Genomic DNA, 26,345 nt, shown 5'->3' on the forward strand with positions numbered 1-26,345 from the left:
GCTGTCGGTGTTCAGGTGACGGCTGTGTTGTCAGTGTACAGGAGGTCTGTGCTGTCAGTGTTCAGGTGACGGCTGTGTTGTCAGTGTACAGGAGGTCTGTGCTGTCAGTGTTCAGGTGACGGCTGTGTTGTCAGTGTACAGGAGGTCTGTGCTGTTGGTGTTCAGGTGACGGCTGTGTTGTCAGTGTACAGGGGGTCTGTGCTGTCAGTGTTCAGGTGACGGCTGTGTTGTCAGTGTACAGGAGGTCTGTGCTGTCAGTGTTCAGGTGACGGCTGTGTTGTCAGTGTACAGGAGGTCTGTGCTGTTGGTGTTCAGGTGACGGCTGTGTTGTCAGTGTTCGGGTGACGGCTGTGTTGTCAGTGTACAGGGGGTCTGTGCTGTCAGTGTTCAGGTGACGGCTGTGTTGTCAGTGTACAGGAGGTCTGTGCTGTCAGTGTTCAGGTGACGGCTATGTTGTCAGTGTACAGGAGGTCTGTGCTGTTGGTGTTCAGGTGACGGCTGTGTTGTCAGTGTTCGGGTGACGGCTGTGTTGTCAGTGTACAGGAGGTCTGTGCTGTTGGTGTTCAGGTGACGGCTGTGTTGTCAGTGTTCAGGTGACGGCTGTGTTGTCAGTGTACAGGAGGTCTGTGCTGTCAGTGTTCAGGTGACGGCTATGTTGTCAGTGTACAGGAGGTCTGTGCTGTTGGTGTTCAGGTGACGGCTGTGTTGTCAGTGTTCGGGTGACGGCTGTGTTGTCAGTGTACAGGAGGTCTGTGCTGTTGGTGTTCAGGTGACGGCTGTGTTGTCAGTGTTCAGGTGACGGCTGTGTTGTCAGTGTACAGGAGGTCTGTGCTGTCAGTGTTCAGGTGACGGCTATGTTGTCAGTGTACAGGAGGTCTGTGCTGTTGGTGTTCAGGTGACGGCTGTGTTGTCAGTGTTCGGGTGACGGCTGTGTTGTCAGTGTACAGGAGGTCTGTGCTGTTGGTGTTCAGGTGACGGCTGTGTTGTCAGTGTTCAGGTGACGGCTGTGTTGTCAGTGTACAGGGGGTCTGTGCTGTCAGTGTTCGGGTGATCTCTTTGTTGTCAGTGTATTAGAGTAGTAGTGTATCTTGGGTAGGAACAGTGCAGTCAGGGACGTAACAGCTGCAGGTCGTATGTCGGCTGATTTGCCCGATTTTTGGACGAAAATGCTCCAGAGTGTACCTAGCCTTATAGTTCTGCTGAATAATCAAATCAAACAATGATCTGTGCTTTAGAACGATCCTCTAACGGTCGTTTATCATTTGAATGACCCAATATTTGGCTGAAAACACTGTGTACCCAGCCGTACCAGTGATATGTGGTGCAGAGTCTAGTTGCTGCAGATGCCAGTGGATTGTATGAGAGTGCTAGGACCTTGGTTGCATTGTCCTACTGCAATGTGTGCTCCTGCTCTGATGTTTCCCATATATTGTTCCCTATAAACTCTGCTAGTTTTGACATTTAGAAGATGATACATTCTAATTCATTGTGTTCAGTGAAAATATTAATTATTTTTTTAATACAAAGTAGGCGAGTCATGAGACTGTAAAATGTACCAAATATAAAGTAATGATTACAAAGGGAAATATCTAATAGATCTAAAAACATTAAAGAATTTAGGTAACCTGTGCTGGAACAATTGGAATATGATGCTGAGTGTGCCATCTAGTGGCAAATCTGCATAATGCCACAAGTAGAAATAGGTTTATATTATCTAAAACATTTATTCTAGAGTCAGTAAAAAGCAAATTGTCTTTGACAAAAAATGTTTGCTTTAAAACTTAAAATAAGTTTTAAAAAATTTAAATGTGTGGGCTCCAAGATGGAGCTGATTTTAAACACAATAAATATATGCCTCTCAAACAATGGCTTTAAGTTTGGAGGTTGCTTTTTCCTTCAAAACAAAGACTTGCCCTGGCACTTGCAATAGCTCCATGTGTGGAAAATTTGTTTGCTACTTAGCCCAAAAATTATATAAAAAAAATAATAATAATAAATTACTACACTTGTGAAAAATGACCGAGATTTGTAGATTACCTGCCTGTGGTATGAGAGTGTACAGTGCATTGAATGAGCAGTTGACAATTGTTTCACCAGATTCTTTTAGTGGTTCTAACTTTACCCTCCATTCTCACATACAAGTTATCTTTTCAAAAATTTAAGCTAACAGCAATAATAGTTATACTCTATGCCAGTGATTGGCAACGTTATACACTTATGGGGCCACTCTCTAACATTCAGAAGGGCCAGACATTCATCATCATCACCATTTATTTATATAGTGCCACTAATTCCGCAGAGCTGTACATAGAACTCACTCACATCATTCCCTGCCCCATTCGAGCTTGCAGTCTAAATTCCCTAATTTACACACACAGACAGAGAGAGACTAGGGTCAATTTTGATAGCAGCCAATTAACCTACCAGTATGTTTTTGGAGTGTGGGAGGAAACCGGAGCAACCGGAGGAAACCCACGCAAACACAGGGAGAACATACAAACTCCACACAAATAAGGCCATATTCGGGAATCGAACTCATGACCCCAGTGCTGTAAGGCAGAAGTGCTAACCACTAGGCCACTGTGCTGAAACGGGGAGAATATTATGGTTTATGTGAACTCTGATTAAAGTAAATTGTGCTAGATTAATGCTAGGGAGAACCGAAGGCTTCCTAAATAAGAGTGTGAGCTTTTGTCAGAAAAAACCTTGGTGGTGGCATAGTTAGTACCGCAAAGCTAGTGTGTGGCATAGATAGGAAAAGATTTAATCATTTTAGACAGACCAGGTGGTTGTTTTTTTGGTTAACCCTGTGTCACACGCGCATCACGCAGGCTCAGGTGAGTGCTGTTCGTGACAAATTGTCACCAGTATCATTGCTCATACAGGAACAGGAGGGGTAACAGTGTTCTTGTCACTTCACAAAAATTGACATTACACTTAATCTCAGGAATACGTTAAAACAATACAGTTAATCAAAGAAAGAGACACCTATCTGTAATAACATAACAGCGGGCATTATAAACAAGTGTTACAAGCTATAACAAACACACTTGACAATAAAGCAGGAAAGAGCCTGGAAGCTGCAGGTGAAGACTATGAGGGCTGCTTTTGGCCCTAGGGCCACCTGTTGTCCATCACTGCACTGTGCTACACAGTGATACGAAAAATTGTGATGCTACATTACAACATAAGACTTCTCATCCCAGACACATATGTAACAAGTTTTCTGAGTACAAAGGATCTGCAGCCGCATCCAGTACATGAAATAAATTAGCAGAAGCAGAACAACGTTAACTCAAATGTTGTTAATTTCACAAAAGAATAATGATTGCTTAAATTTTCTTTAATATACTTAATTTGCTTCATCTGCACCTCACATTACTTCCAACCATATATGTTATACTGAAAATATACTTAAATAAACTATCACATTAACCAATTTATAAACCAGTAGGTATACAAAATATACTATTTTGACAAAAGAGGATCCAATCTTTCTAATCTCAGAAATACACTTCTTATAGGAATATCAGTTAATCAGGGGTTATTTAAAATCTCTGATTCATGGTAGGGGGCTTGCAGAAGAACTACGTGTTAAGCAGTCCTGGTTGCAATACTAGGCTGGGGTGATCTTTTAATCCGGTGTTTGCCTTATTGCAGCTGGGACTAGACTAGAGATGCTCAGGCTCGGTTTTCTGAAAACCGAGCCCACCCGATCTTAGGGGATCCGAGTAGGCTAGTGAGCCGACTCGATATCTCTGCGCATCCCCGGATCTGGATCGAGGCAAACGTCATCATTGCATTGTCGGATCTTGCGGGTTTTGAATTTCATAAGTACCTCCCTTCCCAGAAGATCCAGCGCCATTGCTTACACAGAAACAGGGGTAGCAGTGTTCTTGTCACTCTCCAGTGCCATTGGTCAGTGCCATTGCTCATACAGAAACAGAAGGGGTAGCAGTGTTCTTGTCACTCTCCAGTCTCCAGTGCCATTGGTCAGTGCCATTGCTCATACAGAAACAGGAGGGGTAGCAGTGTTCTTGTCACTTGACAAAAATTGACTGGAAGTAATTGGAAATTAATGTTATTGAGGTTAATAATAAGTAATGTAGGGATAAAAAAAGAGCCAAATTATGTGATTTTAGGAAAAAAAAATTGTGATTTTAGAAAAAAAAACGGGATCCAAAACCAATACATGCGAGGGCAGTTTTCCCTAAACCAAAACACACCACCAGTCTGCCCAGTCCCATGTTGTTGGGTAGTTTGAGGCCACATGCTAGATCGGAACTAACAATTGGTTTACACCACAGCGGGCAGGAGAGCATCTCGGAATGTATAATAATATTGTTAAATAAATAAGTGTAGGCCTTTTCCACCTCATTCATTTGCTCTATGTCTTTAATTGCAGACTGAGTCTTACAGGCAATGGTCTAAAGCAGGGTTGTCCAACCCATGGCCCGTGGGCCGCAAGCGGCCCAGCATGCCTGTAAATGTGGCCCAGAAGGAGTTTTGGTTGTGGCAAGGGGGCAGCACTGTTAATGGAAAAAAAAAATCCTGCAAAAAAAAGAAAAGAAAATACTTACCTTGCGGTCACGCGGTAACGTCAGCTGGTACTCCGGCTCCCTCCCTTGTCTCCTCCTCCGTGCGGTGCTCGCAGTGAATGTAGGGCGTGATGTCCAACATCCATTGCGGAGCGCAGCACAGAGGAGTCACCCGCGCGAGAAGAACAGTCAGCAGCACAGAATTGGAGAAAAGAAGAGAAGAGGACAGGAGAACAAGCCGATTAAAAGGTAAGTTAAGGGGGATTTTTTTATTATTATTTCAAGGGACGCTGACCAGTGAATAAAAGTCACCTGGTCCTGGAGCATCATGGACCTTATCTCCCTGCTACATTCTTCTACTTGTAATACTAATGGGGCATTATATATTATTCTCTTTGGCCCATTATAAGTTGTTATCTCTTAACTAACATAGTGGTGTAATTAGCAAAACAGGTCACAATTTGGGGTCACAGTGATGTATATGTCAGGTACCGCAGGCCTGGTCAGGGCACCCTGATATACAATGCCTGGCTTAAATGGACTGTATTGATATTGCATCGAAACAATACAAAAAGTGATTATAGTATAATAACTAGAGAGGATTTTTTGAACAGGGCGATTGAAAGGTAAGTATAGGGGGATTTGAAAAAAAGTTATATATATATATATATATATATTATGCTCCTGATGAAGTCTTGAGTGTTGCAAGACGAAACGCGTTGAGCTGTTCCCAGTGCATTGTCTAATACCTCATGTGAGTGCTTTTATTACATTTTATTACATTTTTATATGCATACCAAAATATCTTCCTTTTTTTCAATCTTATGCATTTTCGCCATCTGGATGAGGTTGTGACTGTGAAGTCATTGGTGTTGCACATGTTTTTAATATTCTTCAGAAGTGGGACACTTCATGTTATCTGGTACGCAGATTCTGATGTTTCTTTTTGCACTCATATGGGTGTCCTATAATTAGTAATCTGGGATACTAATCCCAGACACCCCATAGGTTTGTGGGGAATTTGGTGATATTGCCCTTACCAAGAACATTACAGTGTTATACTATGTGCGCTTTTTCCACATTGTTGTACTGATCGGTGGAGATCTGGAGGACTACAAATACAGCAAAGACTACTCCACTACCTCCTAAAGACCCATCGCTGTTTACCTCACGGTACGCATGCTATTGCTCAATTCCACGTTGTATATTTGATATTACACTCAGAGGCGCCCTGCTTGTTCTTCTGTTACAATATATATATATATATATATATATATATATATCACTTTTTTTCCTCATATATATATATGTTAACTATGTTTTCTATGGTTTTTTGGATGATCAGCTACCGTTATTGTTAGTGTATCTTATGTGCGGCCCAAACCAACTCGTCGTCTTCCAATGTGGCCCAGGGAAGCTAAAAGGTTGGACACCCCTGGTCTAAAGGTATTGTGTTAATGGGAATTAGTCCTCAAACACTGCAAGTGGTTGAGAAACATGATACAAAGGGATATACAAGGGAGACAACCATAGCTGCCTCTAGGCAGGGGTGTAACACTAAGGTGCAGGGCATGTGGCGGGTACAAGGGCTAGAAGGGGCGGGCAATGCTCCCCCTCCTTAATTCAGAGGCCCCCGCTCCCCAAATGAGCACTGTTCTGCACCTGCGTCTAGGCAATGTGACCCCCTCCAATATTTTATAAATCGTTCCTATTCAAAATTATAGCTTATTGTTGACTTAATTTTAGCCCATTTTAATCTCCCCACTTAATATATATTTAATACTTTCTCTCCTCCCATATAGGTCAAGTACTATTAGGACAAGTAGAGTCTCCATTTGGGAAGGCTAAACATTTTTTTTCAATGATTGGGCTCACCCCACTAAAGGTGTACAAATGGATATAAGTCTGCAGGTTTATTTAACAATGTGAGGAACATATTACAGGTTTACAGTTGATTTTGTCTCAAAGTTATTTCATCTAGTCGCAAGCCAGTCACCTATAGTATGTCCTTCTGTAGGACCAGTAAAGTCATGCTGCTTCTCTCCAGATGGCTCTCTGTTTGCTAGTTCCTCACATGACTGCACTGTGAGGATATGGAGAGTGGACACTGCAGAATGTCTCCATATATTGACAGGTATGTTATTAGAAGATACTCAGGTACAATGGGATAATGTAATTATTATATGGCAGCCACTTTACTGTTCCAAGCATGGATTATATTATTCTACTGCTCCTAGTCATGGTTATATAAGTTCTGTTCATCTGTCATTATTATATCCCTTACACTTTTTCTAGCCAAGATTATATCACTATACCCATCCTAGACTTTATTATAACACTTTACTATTTCTAGGCAGTTTGTATCACTATACTGTTTCTAGACTTTATTGTAACTCTTTACTTTTTATAGCCATTATTATATTATATCCCTTTACCGTTTGTAGGCATTATTATATCCCTTTACCGTTTCTAGACATTAATATTACTCTTTACATATTCTAGCAATTATTATATTTCTTTAGTGTTCTTCTAGTCATGATTATTTTACTCTACTGTTGTTAACCATGATTATATCACTTTAATGTTCCGGGATGTTAATGTATCACTTTATTATTCCTAGCCTTGATTATATCACTTTACTATTCCTAGCTTTGATTCCATCACTTTACCATTAATCTATATTTTCTGCTATGAAGTTCAGCTGGCCTTCCCATAACATGATCTGTACTTGTCCATTGTATTTATGAAGGTATTTGTATCTCTCATACCTGAAGTTATAATACATAATCCGATGGACTGTGAATTGTTTTGACAAAATGGACCCTGTTCTGCTACTGACAACTTATCGCTACTTCTTTCAATGTTTTTTAGATCACTGTAAAAGTGTGGAGACTGTTTGTTTCAGCCCAGATGGTAAGAGTATACTGTCCGCAGGGTGGGATCGCCTCGCCATTTTATGGGAAGTACAGGTAATGTGATCACAGTTACAGCTTAATATCCCATAAAAAACAATTCTCATTTTGTATAACTGCATCCGGCGTTGAATTAGGTGCAGATATTGGAGTAGTGCACTGACAATATACACACATAATACCAAACTGGTCTTTGAACCATCAAATTGTACTGTTATTGTTGTGTATGTATGTGTGTGCATTCAACACACAACACAGGTCTTCTGATGGGCCATATCAGAATGGTTTGGTTGCCAAACTAACATGTGAAACTTCAATCGTCCTAAATTGTAAAGCTGAATTTACTGAAGATCTGTCGGATCAGAATATTTGTTCTCTCCACATCCAAACAAATGTGGTCAGTGCAGAGCCATGGTCAGATGGCCACCTGAGGGTGCAGCACGTTGGGGGCATCACATCAACATACTGTATTTTAAATGAAGTACTTGGGACCCGGCAAGAGGGAGATGGTTTTATGTTACGGGTTGATATCACAATGTTGACGTGAGTCCTGGTCAAGAGGTCAAAGGATAGTTCTTCAATGGATGCATTGAACTAACCTCTGACCCCAAAATACCAGTAGTCAGCCTCTTTGGGGAAGTTAGGATGGAGGCTGGACTGGGGTAGAGGTGGATCAGACTCTGTCACCAAAGAATGGTGGAGAGGGAACCACAATGGTAAAAGTAAGTAAGACACAATAAGAAAAAAAATAACTAAACTTTAACCTAGAAATAAAATTACTAAAGCTTTTTCTTTAGACAAGATTTATGAAAAAGTCATGTGCTGTCCTGCTGAATGAATTACTTGCATTAGATGGGAGTCTTCATTTATATAACACTATATTGAGAAACAGCACTATTTGTTCTACATATATTATACAGTGGAAAGAAAAAGTATGTGTTATTAGTTTAAGAAGACTGCGTTTGTCTATGCTTGTGACTTAAATGAAGATCAGGGGGTATATTTACTAAACTGCAGGTTTGAAAAAGTGGAGATGTTGCCTATAGCAACCAATCAGATTCTAGCTGTCATTTTGTAGAATGTACTAAATGAATGATAACTAGAATCTGATCGGTTGCTATAGGCAACATCTCCACTTTTTCAAACCTGCAGTTTGGTAAATATACCGCCCAGATCACATTTTATGACCAATTCATGCAGAAATCCAGGTAATTCCAAAGGGTTCATATAATTTTTCTTGCCACTGTAAGCACTCACTCATTACTATGTACTGCTGCTATTAGCAAATAATCTCTTAAAAAGGTCTAAGGGCTAGATTTACTAAGCTGCGGGTTTGAAAAAGTGGGGATGTTGCCTATAGCAACCAATCAGATTCTAGCTTTCATTTATTTAGTACCTTCTACAAAATGACAGCTAGAATCTGATTGGTTGCTATAGGCAACATCTCCACTTTTTCAAACCCGCAGCTTAGTAAATCTAGCCCTAAGCATTGTTACAGCAAGAGGAAACAAATGTTCTATATTCTTCTATTGGACAATTGTTGCTCACCCTCACCCATGCCCTGTGATTTTGCTAGTACAGATAGTTGTGGAAGGTGCAAAAGGCACTTTTTGTCCTGGGCTCAACTTGGTCCCGAACCTGCCCTGGGACAGTTATATAGTCGTTATTCAAAGTAGCTCACATTAGTGCTATTGCCCTTGTTAACATTAATTAACTAGAAAACAACACTTGCTAATTGGCAAAATTCACAGGAAGAGCAAGATTGCACTGATCCAGAAATGTGATGGTCAAGCTGAATGGACAACCTGGTTTCAGTTGTTTTGTATTTGGGGAACTCTGTGACTAATCTCATCCATTGTCATTGTGATTTGCGGCTTTATTGAAGTTACATCATTACATAAGGTTGGGAGTAGGGAGGTAAATATACACTTTGATAAATGCATAAATATAGATGGCTGAAAGACAAGACACAGATACATGGCCATATTGACAGATCCAGTTCTTCAGTAAACAACCATAAAATGCATAACGGTTGATGTTCTCACCTGATAGTTCTTTTTACCTCCCTTCTTACCAATCTACTAATAATAAAGGACACACAAATAGGGCTTGGCAAATAAAGGAGTTTAATAAAATACAAACATTGTTGGTGGAGGAGAAATCGATTGGCAATTTGGTTAGGACCAATGCTCCCGATGTCACAGTGAGGTCTCAATATCAATACATTGGGAACCATTGTCCTATCCTTATCCCAAGCATCCGAGAACCCGCGTCCCTTCTGAGCTGACCAAACCCACCTCCTCGGGAGGTGCCTGTACCGAAACCAAATTCATTCTTCAATATCATATGGGACCCAATTAGACTGGTTTTCCAAATTATACACATGTGTACAGAAAGATCGTGGAAAATGGCCCAATATTTTTTCCACCAGGAAAAACTAAAACTCAGATTTTTATAGCTCTCTGCAATGTAAGCCCCCACAAACAGCAACTTTAGGGCAATTTGTACTAAATCAGCATCCAACAACTAACAACACCTAACCCCAAGCAGTGAGTAAGGTTCACTCTCAATTTTACTAAATGTACACTTTACTTAACAGGCTGGTGAGAAATTGAAGTCTTTCAGCGGACATGAAGATGTCATCCAATGCAGCAATTTCTCAACAGATGGATCATACATTGTAAGTACTGTATGCATGAAGAATGCAAAGGTTCAGGGGTGTAAAACAAGAGAATGTATCCAGAATATTGCATGTAGTGGAAACAAAATAGCAATAAAGTGCAATAAATCTCTTGTACAAGAGGATTGGTGTAAAAAAGGGACAGGAAACTCACACGCTAGTAATAATTGTGTAAATTATGTTGATGTAGTTATGTTAAAACACTGATGGGCTATAACGAGGCAAATGCGCTAAGGGCCATTTAATAACTAATCTAATTAATTAACCACTCACAATTTATCCAAGGAATAACTCTTAGATGTATGCATCACTTTATAGTAATCACATAAATACCATAGCAGACATCCTAGACATGGGATTGACAATCATATGCACGGTACATATTAACTTTCCTCCAGCCACTTACACAGAAATTCTGCTATACATTCATACAATGCAAATAAATACTGATCAATGCTTAGATTCACATAACACATCATCGGGACAATTATATTTATTTCAGGAAACCAGGAAACAGTGACACAGATATACTCTATCTACACTTTAAAATATATCTATATTTTTTTATATATATATATATATATATATATATATACATACACACACCTGTTAACATTACCACTTTCAGCAACAATTTTACATGTAAAATAAAACATTATAGCACAAATTGTGCACTATATCATCAAGTTTCCTTTAGTGTGAATTCTTTACCTGTTTTATATGTATATATGTACTTTAATTGTGTGTGTGGTGTGTATGTATATGTATCTCAGATTCCAATACAATTAACATTACAATTCTCTACACACTACAGTACTACAATTCTCCTCATTACTGACCACAACTCAGAACATAAACCATATGCTCGCACATATTAGCTCATAGACTATATGCTCCAAGTACAAACGCAACTCACATATAATAATATAATCCAATACTATCCTTTCCTAAAGTGTTATCCATACTCAGCATTTGTAAGGAATTACTCTGATATTTGGATTTCCGACCATTAGAGGTCTCTGTATTTGTAAACTTAAATTTGACCTTTTCCAAGATGGCCGGTATGGCATCAAGAGAAACCATCTTGGATCCTGTTTCCTGTTTGGCCTATAATAGGCACTTCATGGATCAGACATGTACCTGCTTGTGTACCAACCCGGCAAACATCTGACTACCCATTTGTTACCGACCTGGCAAACGTCTCACTATTCACTCTATATCTGTTCGCCCATTGGAGGTCAGATAATACCACCAGTAGCATTCCTTGTTCCCCCGGGTTGGGTACGTCTCAGCGATGGTGAAAAATCCGACAGGCTTTATTCCTTTATTGTCCTTTTGTGTGGACAATGTGTGGATCCCGCAGGTTAAGTGTTTAAACACTTAGCCTGCAGGGTCCAGACATTGCCGCTTTAAATTAACCGGCATCTAAGTTGCGCTGACGTCAAAGTGAAGTGCCAGAGTCCTGTGTCTTCGGAATCACTGCCTGTCAGCATGACGCTTCCATCGAAAATGTGGACCTTCAGGTTTTCTGGTAAGTCTCTTTATTTACTATTCGTCTTTCTTACATTTTTTTTTTTTGTAGGAATAAAGCCTGTCGGATTTTTGAGCATCGGTGATACAATTACCACCGGTTCCACCATTGTCCATGTGGTCTTGGGGAGTGGATGGGAAAGAAGCTGTATGAAGTGAATAATCCAGCATAAAAAGGGAGTAAGGAGCTTTGTATCTTTCGCTTGTGTTAAAACTACGTTTGAGCAGGAAGGGGCCATCGATACACTCATGTATATAATTTGGATCCAACCTTCACACAGTTTTAACAAAAAAAGATTATAACAACAATAAAGTCTGTACCACTGAACTATCAATTCCTTGCTATGTAAAATGGGGGTGGGAGATGTGTCCTTTAAAAAGTTTTGTCCAAATAATTATGGCAACAACATTTTAAAAACAAGCTGTTTCTATGCTATAGTACTCTATCACACCTTCAATAGCGACATCAATGTTCTTGAATTTGTGAGCGTAAATCAAAATTTATACTATGCCAGGGTCACAAAAGTGTATGATCGGCAAAGCAAACCACAATAACTGTCACATGCAGGCGCCATGATCCGCTTGTCACTTACCAGACCCAGCACTCTGGAGTCTGTTCTCCCACTTCCTAGTAGAGGGCGCACAGCTTTCTGGTTTATTTCAGTGCCAGAGTATCAGCCATCCTGATGGTCTCTCAGCTGTTCATCACTTGTTTCCTGTGTATTTCTGGTTCTGACCCCAGCTTGGCTTTGGACTCCTCTTTTGGAGCTGATTTTGCTCCACGTTCCTGGTAGTTTTTCCTTGTTATCCATGCAGATATCACTGGCCTTCCTCTCGGTTCTCCTCGCTTCACCGAATGTTCATGTACCGGCCCCCGGCTTGCTGAACTTTCTGCTCCATACTGACCCAGTGCTCTATTAACGTTGTTACCAGCGTGTAATGCCAAAGGACAGGTCAGAAGACTGCAACTTGTGGGCACCTGGCAGAGAAGCCTATACTTTCTCGCAGGGGTCTCTGGTGAAAACTAGGGGGTTCCGTTTCACTCCGTCCCTCTGTTCTGCCCATGTTAACTTTGGCTGGCATAGGGAATCCGCCATCTTTGTCCTTAGTCATGTCAATAACCCATTTTAGCTAGGACACATTGCTTGGCTCCCATTTCTGGTATATGTACAGATAGCAGGCTCCATCCTGATTTGTAAGTAAAAATAAAATCTTCCCAGAAATCCAAGTATGAACAAGGCCACTTGATTTTGTATGTCCTGCCAATTCCTGAAGTAAGTTTTCAATGAAGCATATATTAAAACTAGGAATATTTAATTTATATCTGCATCAAGACATATTTAAAAACATACAAAAAATTTAAGTAGAACCAAAATATGTTAAGTTTAAATCTAGCCACACACATACAGACCAGATTGTGCCAAACAATTGTCTCTGGACTATTTTGCTGAATATTGTTTATTGTGTGGGCAAAAGACAACCAAAAAACATCATATGCCACCAATAAAATATATTGTTGGTCATCAAAAATGTGTCCAAGCTGTCTGACGTGATGGAAGGACAAGGCTTTGTTCACAGGGAAACAATTCGATCTCTACACCTATCTTTAAACATTGCATACTCCTCAAGAAGACATTTCAACAAATAAAGTTCCATTTAGTAATTCAAGTATTTTCAACAGATTACATTAATGGGACATTGCAATTCCGGACAGTGCAGTAAGAGTCTTGTATTGATTACTCTTTACTTTCTTTATTTACATTGCAGGCAACAGGGTCCTGGGATTATACTGTCAGAGTGTGGAGTGTGTGCAGTGATGTAAACACCAAAGTACTAAAAGGACATCAGGGCAATGTCAGCTGTGTATGCTTCTCCGTGTCTGGGATGCTGGTAAGAAAACATTGTGGTTTATTTACATTATACTTTGTGGAACTACATGGCTCAGTGAGCCCTGCTGGCACTTGTGGTTCTCAACGTGCCAGCATGCCCTGGCTGCAGTGTCGGACTGGGGCATGAAGGGCCCACCGGGGGACTGCACAGCTAGGGGCCCACCAGAGGGGGCGTGTTCAGCCATCAAAGAGACGAGACCAGACACTAGAGGGGAAGTGGTCAGCCCACGAAGGACAGCTAGCACCATAGTGTAGTATATAAAGCGTAGTATAGAAGAAGTAAGCGCTGGGCGGGGCCGATCTCTGGTGACCGGCTGCCATAGCAACCGGTGAGGTATCGGACGGGTCACGCTCAGGAAACGGGACGGTAGTATTATTATTGTTACCCACAGCGCACACAGGGTTAATGAATGGGGGGCACAATGGAGGGATGGAGAGTTCATCCTGGTGGGTGAAGGCACACACATGGATAATAAAAGGGGTGAGGGGCACCTAGGAGCCATGATCATTTCATTCTGGCTCTGGTTAGGCATGAAATTATATGGGGGGGCTGGAGTTGTTCACAGATGGGCAGATCTGCACACAGGGTTGAGAGAGGGGTCATCTCTTCCTCAGGGAGGTGGATAGGCATGAAATGAGGGGTGCTGAGGGATAAGGTGTGTGATGCTCTGCTTACACAGGGTTAATGAAGGGGAGGGGGCACATAGGAGTGGTGTAGATTTTCATAGAGAAAAGATGGGGTGTAAAGGACACCTGGAAAGGAAAATAGGTGTTTGGGACAAGGTGTACTATGTTTTGCACACTATGTTAATGAAGGGGAGGGGGGGCATATAGTAGTGGTAGTGATTTTATTCTGGGGGGGGGTAAAAGAAAAGTATACTGATAGATAAACTGAAATGAGGGGGGTGGAGTGAAAGTATACTGATAAGTAAATCAGGGTTAAATGCTTTGCACATTAGGTTATTGAATGAGAGGGGTCATGTAAGTAGACCTTTAACGTAAACTTGGAGTGTAAGAGTCACAGCTGAGGGATAAGGCATACAATGCTCTGCACACACGGTTGATGAAGGGGAGGGGACATTATGGAGTGGTGGAGACTTTATCCTGGGGTGTTGGGCATGAACTGATGGATAGTATACATATGGGGGTATAAGGGTTACAGGATAGATATAAGGGTGCTAAAGGATAAAGTGCACACAGAGTTAATGAATGGGTGTGGTCTCATAGTGCTGGAGATTTCATTCTGGGTGGTTAGGCATGGAAATGGGAGATAATACACTGATAGGAGAAAGTGGGTGTGAGGGGAATATGGCGAAAAAATGGGAGCTGGGTTTGATGAACTTGGTGATGTCGTACACCTGGGGGTCAGTAAAGAGGAGAGAGCACACAGGATTTATTGAGATTTTTGGGTGGGATATTAGGCAAGAAATAGACATGAAAGCCAATTAAGTGAAAACAACATTTAAAACCATATGGATGTAGAAAAAAAATATGAGGGGAAAAATATTTGAGGGGAAAACTAATGACCGGTTCCAGGTTTGTTCTGAACATTTTACAGAGCAGTCTTACCGGTCTAGTGGAACAGCATCTTTCTTCAAAGTTTTCTGCAACCCAACAATCTAGCTCCGGACAGCGTCCTTTCTTCCTGCTCCTCTGGGCGGACAGGAACTCCTTCTCCCCTGCGCAGTGAAAAACACACCACCAAAATGTAAGAAATCCCAAGCGCTGTCTGTTTTTATCGAACCAAATCTATTAGCGTGAGGTGCTGCGCTTAGGGATCTGAATGTTCTCTCCAACACTCACAATATTCTAGAGCAAAAGATAGTTTCCCTGGCGCTCCACCACTTTAAAATAATAATAATAATCTGTCAATCTTGAATTGGACTTTTATATTGTATTTATTTAAAATGCATAAACATTTACTGTTCTGGCCAGAGTAAAAATGAACATACATTTGTAGGTTCTATTGCCTATATATTAAAGCTAAAATGAGCATTGGTATGAAAGAATGTTGTAATCATCATAATGTTCTCCGTGATATGAAGATCACTTAGGCCACTGGTAGTATAATGGATGTAAGTTCTGAGTTTGTAACTGAAGTCTGTTTCCCAATAAAAAGCAATATTCTTTGAACTTACAGTTTGCGGGATGAGAAATCAAAAGCCAGGTGATCCTTATACAGTCTGTTCTTGCATCCACAGCGAGCGCTCTAGCTGCGATGTCCCGTGTGCATGAACTCCGTTCTGCGCATGTGTGTCCTGTCTTCCTTGGTCCGACAGGAAAACTGTGCTGAGATTTTGGTTCTGCGTTGATGTACCGCGCAGGTATGGAGAGCCCAGACATGGCTCTCTGCACCTGCGCGGTAGTGTGGTTACCCCAAGTGTCGCCGCCGTCGGAAGTATAGGGAACCAGGTGTTTGGTAAGCTCCTCCCTAACAACGGAGGGGGCGGAGCTTCATCAGGCGGGGCCTACCGGTGGTTAGTTCGGCTGTCCGGCAGGCCAGTCCGAGGCTGCCTGGCTGCCATGGGTATGCTGTTGCTAGTACTTCTACAAACACCGGCACGCCCAGACTGTTACTTGTGTTTTTAACATTTTCTTTACTTTTTCATACTTTGTTACCCTTCACCCACCGCCCCAGGGGTGTAGGAAGAGTCCTACTGCTTTCAGCACTGGGCTGGGTCTCCATAGAGGGGGGGGGGGGCGCACAATTGTTTGCTATAGTACCACCAACCCCAGCTGGTTAGTGCTGATTTTTGTGAAATCGGAGACCCCATGCTTCTTATCCCCCTGATTTTGTGGCAATTAGCACTAGTCTGGCAGCACTAGGGTTCATATTGTTTAGGGGGAACCTCACATATTTTTTTTTCTTTCTATTTTTAAACAGTTATAGAGCTGCGGGTCAGGCAGGTTGGCACGCCCAGACTGTACATTCACTACGGCCACCATGAGCCATACTTGCCTACTCTCCTGGAATTCCCGGGAGGCTCACGAATTTCGGGAAGTCTTCACGGACTCCCGGCAGAGTAGGCAAAGCTCCCGCATTTGCCCGAAATCCACGGCAGTGAAAGGAGGGGGCGGGGCTTACTTGTGTCATTAAGCTCCGCCCCTCCATTCAATGTCGTGAATTTCAGCTTTTCATAGTGGGGGCAGGGCTATGGTGATGCGACAAAGTCACCGCGCCCTCCTCCTACCCCATGTCACATGACTTCTCCCCAGGATCTCCCGGGGGTGAAATCTTAAAAATATATGCCTTGAGCTCATCAGCGCACGGAACAGGCCTGTATTCAAGTCCGTATCTGCCGGTTCCGGGCATGCGTAGAGTGATTTTGCATTGGATATGCTCAAAATCGGCAGATACGTGCCCTAATGAATCAGCCCCGTACAGTATAAATCCCTTACAACTGCATAATACCGGAAGGCATATGGTCCTTTGTATTTCCAGACAAAAATAGGAATCTCGTAATTCTGAAATTAAATAAACAATACCCATGTGACCTGGAGTCAGGTCTCTAAAATTCTCACCATACAACTTGTACGTCCCAAATAAGGTAAAACCATTATAGGAACCTATTACCGCTTGCCCAGTTAATTGGGGCATTTCAAGAGTCTTAAATATGGGAAATTGAGGATTGTGAAAACAAGGACATATGGGAGCACTAGATATACATTAACATCTCACAGCACCGGATGAGAGTGATTGTATTTAAAATTAGAAAGATTGCAGCCCATTTTGGTGTCCGGGAAAAGGTATATGCAAAATAACTGTTGCAAATCAGATGAACAATTGGGAAGGATAGAAGAAGCAGGCCTGGATTTGTAGAAGGTCACATAGGAACAGGCCTGGGGTTGCAGAGCAGCACAGTAGCATTCTGTATGTCATTATTTTATTTATTTCATTTTGTACATTAATACTCTATTTTCATATTATAAAAATATATCCATAGGATCAATCAGGAAGTAGGGTACATATTTATTTTATACCGGTGAAAAAAATTGAGTGGTTGGACCATGGAGAACTATGGTGGTGGTAGGCACCATAGTGTGACACAGAAAATGTGTGACACAATATATGGAAGATTTCTAGTATTGCTCAGTATAACTTACAGAAGAGACTACTTATCACTAGACTTGGGCACAGACTAGCCTTTGGTGCTGATAGAAGTATAGAAATCAGAAAGTAGAATATTCAAAATATGTGTCTCAGCTATAATACTCTAAACTAGGAGAACACAGATAACGCCTTGAAAAAGATATAGGCACCAAATAAAAGAAAGGTGGTCCATGCTTAGGACAAGAGAAACCTTTTATATTATTATTTTTATTAATATAGGTTTGTAGTATTAGCACTTTGAATGTGCAGAATGAATGAGTAAAGCACAATACAACTAATTTAAGGTTATTTAATTCAAAGTGGCAATTCAATTTTAAAACACTATTAGCAAGGTACTGTAGACGAGTGCTTGAATACTAAGATATTTTAATTATCAATTTAGGCTTCTGGGTCATGGGACAAAACAATATGTGTTTGGAACCCACACAGTGGCTTCCTGGTATTCCTACTGAATGGACATGTGGATTGGCTGAGGACCTTGTCCTTCTCCCGTGATGGTATCCTGCTGGCTTCCACAGGACATGACAAGACGGTAATAGTAATTATGTGTGGTTGTAGTATGCTGTAGCTTACCTATTGCAATGTTCAGCCTCTGTCATGCCAGAAATAACATATTATTGATAACACAGTCATCCAGTTTTCAATCTAAATGTTTATGTAGATATTATTTTTATATTTTGAGTCAAACGGAAAAGCTACGACGTGTACATTTGCATCTACATAAGCCAGGAGCAAGTTTTGGAGTTGGTGATGATAATGATTGTCCCATTTTTGATCAGGTTTAAGGCTGCAAGTATGTTAACATATGTGAGACTCAAAACAAAGACATGGAAATGCCAGTGTGCAGTCCTTGGTCTTCTACTCTTCTCCATATATACCACTTCTCTTGGAAAACTAATAAGCTTCTTTGGATTTCAGTATCATCTATCCTCTCTCCACCATCCGTGTTACTGACTTTTTTGCCATTTCATCTCCTCTCACCTCAACTCTATCTCAATGTTTCAAAAACAGAGTTAATAATATTCCCACCACCTGTTAGGAGCCGTGGCAGGCGCGCTCATCGCCGCAACTCACTTCCGCCTCCTTCTGGCGTCCCGGCCGTCTCCATGACGACCGGGACATCACTTCCAGTATTCGGACCGACCGTTGCCAGGGCAATGGCCGGACACTAAAGTTAAGTGCTATCACGCCCCGCAATCTAGACCAGCCAGGTGTGCGCGTCATATCCCACTAACAGCCAGGGAATTAATTAGTGGCTGCCTGGGGGATGTTTTCAGGGCAAGCCCTGATTGGCCAGTACCAGTACTAAAGGCAGGGAGGGCTTAGCCTTCCTGCCGGTTATAGCGTTCAGTTTCCCTGTCAGCTAGCCTGCTCCTGTGCTATGTTTTGTGAAAGCCTTTTTGATTGACTACTGTGTATGACCCCTGCCTGTACCTTGGACCCCGCTGTGTTGCCTGTGACCCTGACCTTTGGCGTGTTATCTGACCATTCTGCTTGCTAGTGACCTTTGACCTCGGCTTACGTCTGACCATCCGCTGCCATCTACTCTGTCTTCTGGCCTGCCGCTACTGTCCTGCATTACAAACTTGCACTACATCTGGAGTTAAGTCCTGGGGGCATCTGAGTACCGGTGAGCATATAAAGCTCTATGGGAAAGGCGGCTGCTAAAGGTGAAGACCTCCGCCAACTAGTTCTGTAAGTTTGTGAACAGACCGTCAGCATAACACCACCAACAGAAGTTGCCTATCTGACATTTGTATTTCTGTTGACAACATGACCATAAATCCCACCCCACAAGCTCGCTTCCTAGGTGTGATCCTTAACTCAAAACCCCAGATCTATCCTTTGTTCCCCACATCGACTCTAAATCATGTCACATAGTGTTACGGCTATCGGCTATAGATATGGACTTTCAGAACCGGCGACAGAGTTCTTCGACCTATAGCAGGTGCCTTTCCCGTAGAGCACAGGTACTTGGATGCCCCCAGATCTTAAGCTCTTGCGTAGTGGGAGTTTATATACTATTCAGCAGCAGGTGAATAGGAGGCGATAACCAAGGTAGGAGCGGATAGTCAGGCCATGGTCAAGGGTCCGTAAGCAGGCAGAGATTCAGGAACAGGCCAAAGGGTCAAGGCTGGCAGCAAGCAATCAATATCCAGTATTCAGGCAAGGGTCAGGGTCACAAGCAAATTAGCGAAGTCTAATATTCAAGCAGAGGTCAGGGCTACAGGCAATCAGGCAAGGTCCAAAGTTCAGGCAAACACAGGTACTGAACACTATAACCGGCAGGGAGGCGAAGCCCTGCTTATATGTAACCCTGCACCAATCATTTTGGTGCAACGCACATGGCCCTCAATCAGCCTGAGATACATATAAATTACTAGATTAATTGTGGCGCGCACACGCCCAGCTGCCCGGGTCACGGCGGTGAATGAATAGCGTCCCAGCCATTGCTATGGTGATGGCCGGGTTGAGAAACAGAAAGTGATGTCCCGGTTGTTGTCATAACAGCCGGGAAGTGAGGAGAGGAGAGGCCGAGATGGTCTGTGGCTCATGACACATGCATCTAAAAAACATTTCCAAAATATGCACATATCTCACACAAGACACTGCAAAAACTTTAATTCATGCACTCACTATTTGACTATTGCAATTCTCTCATTACTGGTCTTCCCCAACTCAGACACACACCCCTACAATCTATTTTGCATGCAGATTGATTTTCCTTGCAGATCGCTCTTCCTCTGATGAGTCACTTTGTCAGTATCTACATTGGTTGCCTGTTTTTCACCGAATCCAATATAAAATACTTCTATTAACATACAAGACCATCAACAAAACTGCAACAACATACATCTCCTGACTTGTTTCAAAATATCTCCCAACTCGACACATCCGTTCTCCACATAATCTGTGTCTCTCGTCTGCACATATTAACTGCTCCCGTTCCCAGTTACAGGACTTTTTTTCGGGCTGCACCCACTTTGTGTAATTCCTTCCCTCTCACAATAAGACTTTCCTCTAGTCTTCAAACCTTCAAGCGCTCTATGAAAACCCAACTCTTCAAGCAAGCTTATAGTATTCTTCAACCACCTCTTAATCTCCCTAGGTTACCCTATTACCACCCTGTACACAGCTAACACAAGACAACAACCCTCTGACCAACATTGCTGTTAGACTGGGCCATATAGCCCACTAAACACTTTTACCTTTGCAATCTGGCTGGACCAATATACAATATGTAGCACTTAAACTCATGTACCATACTCCCATTGTTCTACAGATTGTACGCTTGCGAGCAGGGCCCTCTTACCTCTCTGTCTGTATTACCAAGTATTGTTTTATTGCTGTCTTTTTTCCCCAATTGTAAAGCGCTACGGAATTTGCTGGCGCTATATAAATAAATGACGCTGATGTTATCTTTGCTCACGTGCAAACATGGCATTTCTATTGTCAACTCTGTGACGTTAGAACTAGTAGGAAGAAGACTATGTTTTCATCTTTTTGTTAGCATCACATCTGTATTATAATACACCAGAAAATATTGTGTCAATCCTAATAAGAGGTTATCAAATTTATTCCTGTTGAGAAATGCAAGAAAACTAAATGTAAAGGGCAAATTATATTATACTTGACATTGCTAAACTCACAATCTGTTCCTTTGACAGGTAAGGCTCTGGGACTGTGAACATGGGAAGTGTATAAAAGTTCTGAAGGTAAGATACAGAAGAACATCACCTAACACCATTTTTAAAATGTTTAAAACAGTTTTACGGAATCTGAAGCAAGCAGTATTCTATCTTTCTTCTGTAATTCATTGTAATCTGGAAGTGAAACATCTCTGTTTAACAAATAGGATTTCAGAAGAAATCTGAAGTTTGGAATGTTTGATATCTTGTCTTGAGCCATCTTCTGAGATTGTTTGCTGACCTCTCTAGCTATCACTGCAAGGATCCTTTTCTCTTAAACATTCCTAAAAGTTCAAAGGCAAAATATATGCTCATTAGTACAAATCCATGCAGTATGATTAGCTTGGCCAGCACACTGCATACTAATCCACATGGGCATTTAAACAATAAATGACTCTTTCTGTATGTTGTCCATGAGCAGGAACAGCTGAGAAAAACCTTTTCTATTTATTATTTTTATTAATAATAATTTTTGTACTATTGGCAGTTGGAATGTGCAGATTGACTAAGCATAGCACAATACAACCAATTACAAATTACTAATTTATTTCGCTACTGGGTACAAATTTGTACCTGTAAAATATTTCTTTCTCTGCAAGGGAGGAGAATAAAAAATACACAATCTTACTTAAAATGAGTGTGTGCCCTAGACCAACTCATTTGATGCATTGTAAAAATAGAGCTGTCCAGTATGTGCATGCAGCATGCAAGATAATGCTGCGTTCGCCCTGCATAAAAGAAACTGTTTGCATTTGGCAGAGAAGCACAATCGAATCCCAGTAATGTAATAAAAAGCTTCACACCCACAAAAGTGACACTTTTGTCAAATGAAGATAAACCAAACTATATTGAAAGAAAAACTTGGCTGGATTTCAATGTGATGTTTACACTTCTACACAGTGCACATCTTCGGATTATATCTCCTCCCTGCACACCTAGGCACACTTACGGATTGCAGAGGCGTCTCCCAAAGAGCAGAGAGTAAGCGTGCACCTTAATGTACTCTGGGTGAACTTTCTAGGTGCACCAGTGCAAATCCAAGGCATTTTGTGGTGAGCATCCTCTCCACTTTGTAAATGAGTCCCAGTAAGTAGTTTTGTGATGACAGGTGGGGTGTTATTTTTACTGATCACAGCATTTTTATTACTGGCAGGGTAAATTTGACTTGATATTTACTGACTGCTGGTAACCCTGCTCAGAGATGGTGGCAAACATTTCATGAATCCATGCAAGAGCAAGTCTACTACTAATAAGACCTAGGGGTAAATGTATGAAGCTCCGATTTCTACAAGTCGCTGAAAATCGGCGACTTTGCAGGAGAAATTTAAAGTGGCGATGGCTTGTAAAGGAAAGTCCATACATACTGTACCTATTCTGCTACTGCCGATAGTTTAGGAACTTAACTAAACTACAAACCAATACATTTTCAAATGATTACCATATAACTGTATTCAATTTCTATAACTGTACACAATAAAATGTGAGCATGCTCTCAGCCTCAGGAAATTAAATACTCATGATAATAGATAACAATTATTTTAGTTATGTTTTCTTATCTTTTTACCATAAGTAAGAACTGGGCTATTCGTTCCAGTTACTTGTACCGTATGTACTCTGCAACATAGTTCTTACCTTGATCAGAGGCTGCAACTCTAGGTCATGATATCCTTCCATTTGTCAGAGCATGTGACTTGCTGATCTCCTCTTGGAAAGGTCATGATATCTTTCTATTGATCAGATCATGTGAGTTGCTGATCTCCTCTTGGAAAGGTCATGATATCTTTCTATTGGTCAGATCATGTGATTTGCTGATTTCCTCTTGGAAAGGTCATGATATCCTTCCATTTGTCAGAGCATGTGACTTGCTGATCTCCTCTTGGAAAGGTCATGATATCTTTCTATTGATCAGATCATGTGAGTTGCTGATCTCCTCTTGGAAAGGTCATGATATCTTTCTATTGGTCAGATCATGTGATTTGCTGATTTCCTCTTGTAAAGGTCATGATATCCTTCTATTGGTCAGAGCATGTGACTTGCTGATCTCCTCTTGGAAAGGTCATGGTTTCCTTCCATTGGTCAGATCAAGTGTCTTGCTGATCTCCTTTTGAAAAGGTCATGGTATCCTTCCATTGGTCAGATCAAGTGACTTGCTGATCTCCTCTTGGAAAGGTCATGGTATCCTTCCATTGGTCAGAGTATGTGACTTGCTGATCTCCTCTTGAAAAGGTCATGATATCCTTCCATTCGTCAGAGCATGTGATTTGCTGATTTCCTCTTGTAAAGGTCATGATATCCTTCTATTGGTCAGAGCATGTGACTTGCTGATCTCCTCTTGGAAAGATCATGGTATCCTTCCACACCTCTGATGAAACCGCCCCCTTTAGAGGCGGAGAAACGTGTCATGAGTGGCAACTAACTGAAATACTCAGCTCATCGTGTATCAATAGCAAAGTGGATTTTTTTGGCCTTTCTAATGCTTATGTGGACTGTACAGTTTGGCGTGCCCCATCTGAATTAAGGTATGACATTTATTACATCTGCTTACAGTGGAATTTTTCTTGGCTTCGAACTGTTGCCTAAATTTGATGGACTATGTCATATTTTTCAATGGGATTTTCTCATCCTAAATATCAGTTGTGAACAGTTATTTAAAGACTGACTGAACAGTCCTACTGACATTTGGAATATTTTTGGATTGCTGTGTGGATTTGTTTTTGGACAATGCATTCTAACCACACAATTTATTAAGGGACTCTGTTGTCCTGATTCTTTGAACAAGTAATTGTTACAGGACTTTTAGGGATTATGCATGAAATTTCTGTGGCCATCTGTATTTGCATATATAAGGGTTACTAATTAAATGTAACCAGCAAATTATTGGTGCTGAGGAGCTGGGAATTCTCAATTACTGCTTTTGAATTTGCCACAATCAAGGATTATTTATTTTATTGCATGATTTTCTTATGTTTTTATATATATATTTTTATAAATTGTTTTATTTTTAATAAATATGAGAATAACATCTCACCATAACCAGCGCTCTTCTATATTTTTGTTAGTTTTTTTTCTATATACATCTGGCAAAAACAGTATCTGCTGTATGTTGTAGCAGCGGTTGGTGAAGTAATTTATGATATTTTACCCATTAGCGCCTAATTATTTGTTCTTTGTGTTCCTTTTGGAAAGGTTATGGTATCCTTCCATTGGTCAGATCAAGTGACTTGCTGATCTCTTCTTGGAAAGGTCATGGTATCCTTCTATTGGTCAGATCAAGTGACTTGCTGAATTCCTTTTGGAAAGGTCATTGTATCCTTCCATTGGTCAGAACATGTGACTTGCTGATCTCCTCTTTGAAAGGTCATGGTATCCTTTCATTGGTCAGATCATGTGACTTGCTGATCTCCTCTTTGAAAGGTCATGGTATCCTTCCATTGGTCAGATCAAGTGACTTGCTGATCTCCTCTTGGAAAGGTCATGGTATCCTTCCATTGGTCAGATCAAGTGACTTGCTGATCTCCTCTTGGAAAGGTCATGATATCCTTCCATTGGTCAGATCATGTAACTTGCTGATCTCCTCTTGGAAAGGTCATGATATCCTTCCATTGGGAAAAATTAATATGTGAAAATGTCAATGTCAAACAGAATAGAATAAAACAAATGCAGAAAACATGGATTGCCTTGAATAACCCAAACGGTTTTCTATTGCAGGGCATGCTTGAGATGACACACACCTGTATATTTTCACCTAAAGGCACCCTGCTGCTAGCTGGAGCTATGGGGATATACTCATCACATTGAAAGACATTTTAAAGCACCATGAGGCTAACTCCATGCTGGATGCATATCATGTAGCAGTGGTGGGCACCAGCCAGAGATCACTGCTGAATACTGTCCAAACATTTCAGATACTGTTTTACACACTTTGTTATGTGTGGATTCTGCTGTTGATGAAAACGGAAATTTGCAGTATTTTTTGAAACCTCCTCCTTTTCTGCAGAAAGAATGGATAGAGCAAGTGTGTGAAATTAATCCGAAATAGATTTGTTATATAAATCTAGACTCATTGGGCCTGATTCATTAAGGAAAGTAAGGCAAAAAAATGAGTAAGTTTTCTCCTGGACAAAACCATGTTACAATTCAAGGAGTGCAAATTAGTTTATTATTTTGCATATAAGGAAAATACTGGCTGCTTTTCATGCTTTTTTCTCTCCCTCCCTCCTCTCTAGGGTGTCCGCCTGCCTCTCTGCCATCTCCTCCTGGATGTCCTCTCGATTCCTTAAACTTAACCTTGCCAAAACTGAGCTCATAGTTTTTCCTCCCTCTCATACCCCATCCCCTTCTGACCTCTCCATCACTGTCGACAACACCTCTATCTCCCCTGTCCCCCAACTTCGCTGCCTTGGTGTCATCCTCGACTCCTCTCTCTCCTTTGGCCCCCACATCCTCTCTCTTGCTAAATCCTGCCGCTTCCAGCTGCGCAACATCGCTCACATCCGGCCCTTCCTCTCCCAAGATGCCACCAAATGCCTTATCCACTCTCTGATCATCTCCCGCCTGGACTACTGCAACCTCCTCCTCACTGGCCTCCCCCACTCTCATCTCGATCCCCTTCGATCCGTCCTTAACGCTGCAGCTAGGCTTATTTTCCTCTCTCGCCGCTCCTCTTTTGTCTCCCCCCTCTACCTAGCCCTTCACTGGCTCCCATTCCCCTTCAGAATCCTCTTTAAGCTCCTCACACTCACCTACAAGGCCCTCGCCAACTCCACTCCGCCCTACATCTCCACCCTCTTCTCTATTCATGCTCCATCCCGCCCTCTCCGTTCTGCCTCTGACCGTCGCCTCTCTTCCCCCCTTATAACCTCCTCCCACGCGCGTATCCAAGACTTCGCCCGCGCTGCCCCCCTCCACTGGAACAAGCTCCCTCCCTCCATCAGAACTTCCCCTAATCTGTCCAGCTTCAAACGGGCCCTAAAAACCCACCTTTTTCTTAAAGCCT

The 26,345-nt window shown here is 41.6% G+C and overlaps 1 protein-coding gene across 2 annotated transcripts in view; it reads left to right on the forward strand.

Moving 5' to 3' along the window:
- The window catches only part of WDR38 (WD repeat domain 38), a 176,913-nt gene extending 151,082 nt beyond the window's left edge, over positions 1-25,831 (forward strand). For both annotated transcript variants that reach the window (XM_075184772.1, XM_075184773.1), the window contains 7 exons: positions 6,556-6,672; positions 7,410-7,507; positions 10,050-10,130; positions 13,428-13,550; positions 18,043-18,192; positions 21,329-21,376; positions 25,058-25,831. In XM_075184772.1, the coding sequence (XP_075040873.1) occupies positions 6,556-6,672; positions 7,410-7,507; positions 10,050-10,130; positions 13,428-13,550; positions 18,043-18,192; positions 21,329-21,376; positions 25,058-25,147 (707 nt within the window). In that variant the 3' untranslated portion in view covers positions 25,148-25,831. The remainder of the gene's footprint in view (positions 1-6,555; positions 6,673-7,409; positions 7,508-10,049; positions 10,131-13,427; positions 13,551-18,042; positions 18,193-21,328; positions 21,377-25,057) is intronic.
- Positions 25,832-26,345: the final 514 nt, after the last annotated feature.

Source organism: Mixophyes fleayi, chromosome 9 (genome assembly GCF_038048845.1).
Source record: "Mixophyes fleayi isolate aMixFle1 chromosome 9, aMixFle1.hap1, whole genome shotgun sequence".
NCBI lineage: Eukaryota > Metazoa > Chordata > Amphibia > Anura > Limnodynastidae > Mixophyes > Mixophyes fleayi.